Below are 2,974 nucleotides of genomic sequence, written 5' to 3' on the forward strand. Positions count from 1 at the left end.
CCGCCCGGGCTGACCGTGACCTCTCCTCCCCGCAGGAGGCTTCGATGGTTTCCAGGCCTGCTGTCCCGACCTGTGCTCTGAAGCCGCCGCCCCGGCCCCGCAGCCTGCCGGGGCGGAGGACAGCCGCTCCGACCCCAGGGCTCCCGCCTACGACCAGGTGAGAGCGCGGCTCCTTTTCACGGCTCCTCTGTTCCCCTCCCCCGCAGGTCAGGCGCCTCTGGGGAAAGACTCTCTCATCTGTGGATGCGAGGAGTTTGTTATATGCACACATATATATGTAAACACACGTGTGTGTTCGCATGCCGATGGAGCACGCGTTTGTGTGCATGCGTGTGGAGTATGGCTGCTCACGTGTGCCTCTGGATTTTTGTGTATATGAGGGGTTGAGTATCCGAGTGTCTAGCATGTGTGTCCCACTGTGTCGTCCTCCCATTCCTGAGTCCTGTCGAGGGTCCGGAGGACTGGCTGAGGGCTACTCTTGTTCCTCCCAGCCCATGACGTCTGCCCTGCCGGTGCTCAAGGTCTCACCGCCACCCCTCTTCCCGCTCCAGGGTGGCCCTGTGGAGATCCTGCCCTACCTCTTCCTGGGCAGCTGCAGCCACTCCTCGGACCTGCAGGGGCTGCAGGCCTGTGGCATCACAGCTGTCCTCAACGTCTCTGCCAGCTGCCCCAACCACTTTGAGGGCCTCTTCCGCTACAAGAGTATCCCTGTGGAGGACAACCAGATGGTGGAGATCAGTGCCTGGTTCCAAGAGGCCATAGGCTTCATTGGTGAGGGGGCCTCGGCCCGGGGATCTGGGGGAGCCCCAGGAGGGGGGGCTGGGGGGAGCCTATTTCCTGGCTTGTATCCCTTCTGTCTAACACCTTCCTTCATCTCCCTTGCAGACTCAGTGAAGAACAGCGGCGGCCGGGTGCTGGTGCACTGCCAGGCGGGCATCTCGCGCTCCGCCACCATCTGCCTGGCATACCTGATGCAGAGTCGCCGTGTGCGGCTGGACGAGGCCTTTGACTTTGTTAAGCAACGCCGGGGAGTCATCTCCCCCAACTTCAGTTTCATGGGGCAGCTGCTGCAGTTTGAGACACAGGTGCTGTGTCACTGAGGGAGGGCCCCCTCTGCCTGCTCTGCCCATGGCGCTGGCCCTCCCCGATTCCTGGGGAGCTGGCTGTGGACAGGTGGGCTCTCTTCTGGCCCAGCACATTGCCCTTACCTCCGCCTAGCTGCCTCCACAGAGTTTGGAGAACCCCAGAGTGGGGGAGCTCGGAGTGCCAGAGTGCTGGCCTTTCTGACCTGGTGCTCTTCTGCTAGGGGTGTGAGGGCTGGCCCTCACTCAGGGGACGGAATGGAGGATGTGTCTGCCCCCTCCTCCCCCATCCTCTGGCAGAAATTGAACTCTACACCATGGACTCTCTGGTCCACCGCCATGTTGAAGCCCTTGGCAGCCCGAGAGCTACAAGGAACAAGCTGTGACAGCCAGGGTTCGTGGTATGCCTGGATGTCTGTGAACCTGTCATGCCTGTGCTGGTGCTGGAAAGTTGTTTGTGCTCATCTGACATTTACCACTTCCTCCCAGCCCTGTGGGCGAGGGTTGGAAACTTAGCACTTTATATTTATACAGAACGTTGAGGCTGTGTCAATAAATATTGTTTTGTTTAAAAAACAGCAACCCCCCAAGCGTCTGGTCTCAAGTCAGTGGTTGGGAGGATGCTCTGTAGCTCTTTCTTAACCAGACCTCACCTTTGCTTGGGCTGGCTTTGGGCAGTGGAAGGGCCAGGCCAAGAGGGTTGGAAGGGGTGGTTCTGGCCTCCCCTCTGGAGAGGTTGTCTCCTGGTCCCAGTTCCCCTGCCTGGGCTGGCGCCCTTTCCCAGAAGGGGTTTTGGCTCCAGAACTGAAAAGGGTCATTTCTGGGATGGTGACTCAGAACCCAGCCTAGTGTTTCCCTGATCAGACCCACTTCCTTTATGGCACAAGTCAGAGGGCTGTGAGCTGTGTGTCCAAGTGTGTGGGCTCCGAGGGGAGTGGGTTGTTCTTGGCCTGTGCACACCTACATGTCAGATATGTGGGTGTTTCTGTGGGAGTGTGCGGGCACCCACGCATGAGGCTCTTCCCAGGGCCATGGGTGCTTCTGCTCTCTCCCTATAGGTCAACACACACTCCTTCCTTATCTCAGGATTGGGCCCCAGGCTCTGTGTGCCTGTCCATGCTAGGGCTCATGGTTGCTTCTGTTCCAGAGCTCCTTTTGTCCCTAAAAGGCATGTGGCCCAGTGTCTGGTGCAGAGTACATGTCACTAGGGATGGGATTAGTCGCTCTTCATACCCACCCAACTAGCATGACTTTGTTATCGGTTACTGGCCCAGCATAGGACCAGGGTGTCTGTGGAGACCTGAGATGAGGGCCCTGCCCAAGCTGGAAGCAGAGGGACGAGTGCTAAAGCTGCTGGAAGGGGTTACTGTGATCTGCCTGAGAGCAGGGTGCTGAGGCCTTGGATGGCCGGCTTCATTCTCAGCCTGACACTCCTGGCTGCTTGGAGTGTCATCCAGCCAGCTTCGTTTTGTCCTTCCAGCCTCAGCTCAAGGTGGTCTCTGCCCAATATCATCATTCTTTGTGCCTGGCAGGGTGTGCTTAAGGTGGGGGGGCGGGACGCCAGTGTGTATGACGGAGCCAGTTTTGGTAAACCTTGCTGTATCTCACTTTCCTTGTCTGTAAAATGTACAATTACCAGCTTGTACTTGTGAAATGGGATAGGCTATCCAAAACAACAGTCTTTTTGTCAGGACGCATATGGGTCTGGATAACAGGTAGCATGCACCAATGGGACAAAGCAACATAAACAGCACCAGTAATACAGGCACTTCTATGAATTAGGCTAAAAGAAAGTTTGAAAAATGAGTCCAGGGCCTTTGTGAGCCAGACTGAAGTGTTATGTATGTATGTCTGTATTTAATTATTTTAAAGTTGCAGAGAACATGTGAGGA

The 2,974-nt window shown here is 56.7% G+C and overlaps 1 protein-coding gene across 1 annotated transcript; it reads left to right on the forward strand.

Annotated features, from left to right (window-relative positions):
* Positions 1-28: 28 nt before the first annotated feature.
* Positions 29-1,664, forward strand: DUSP2 (dual specificity phosphatase 2; the record flags this gene model as incomplete). The annotated part of the gene is made up of 3 exons (XM_021712880.1): positions 29-157; positions 552-771; positions 886-1,664. Coding segments are annotated over 3 exons (564 nt in total), but the record flags the coding sequence as incomplete, so codon positions are not given.
* Positions 1,665-2,974: the final 1,310 nt, after the last annotated feature.

Source organism: Carlito syrichta, unplaced genomic scaffold, assembly GCF_000164805.1.
Source record: "Carlito syrichta isolate Samal-C Ts95f unplaced genomic scaffold, Tarsius_syrichta-2.0.1 Scaffold303678, whole genome shotgun sequence".
Taxonomy (NCBI): Eukaryota; Metazoa; Chordata; class Mammalia; order Primates; family Tarsiidae; genus Carlito; species Carlito syrichta.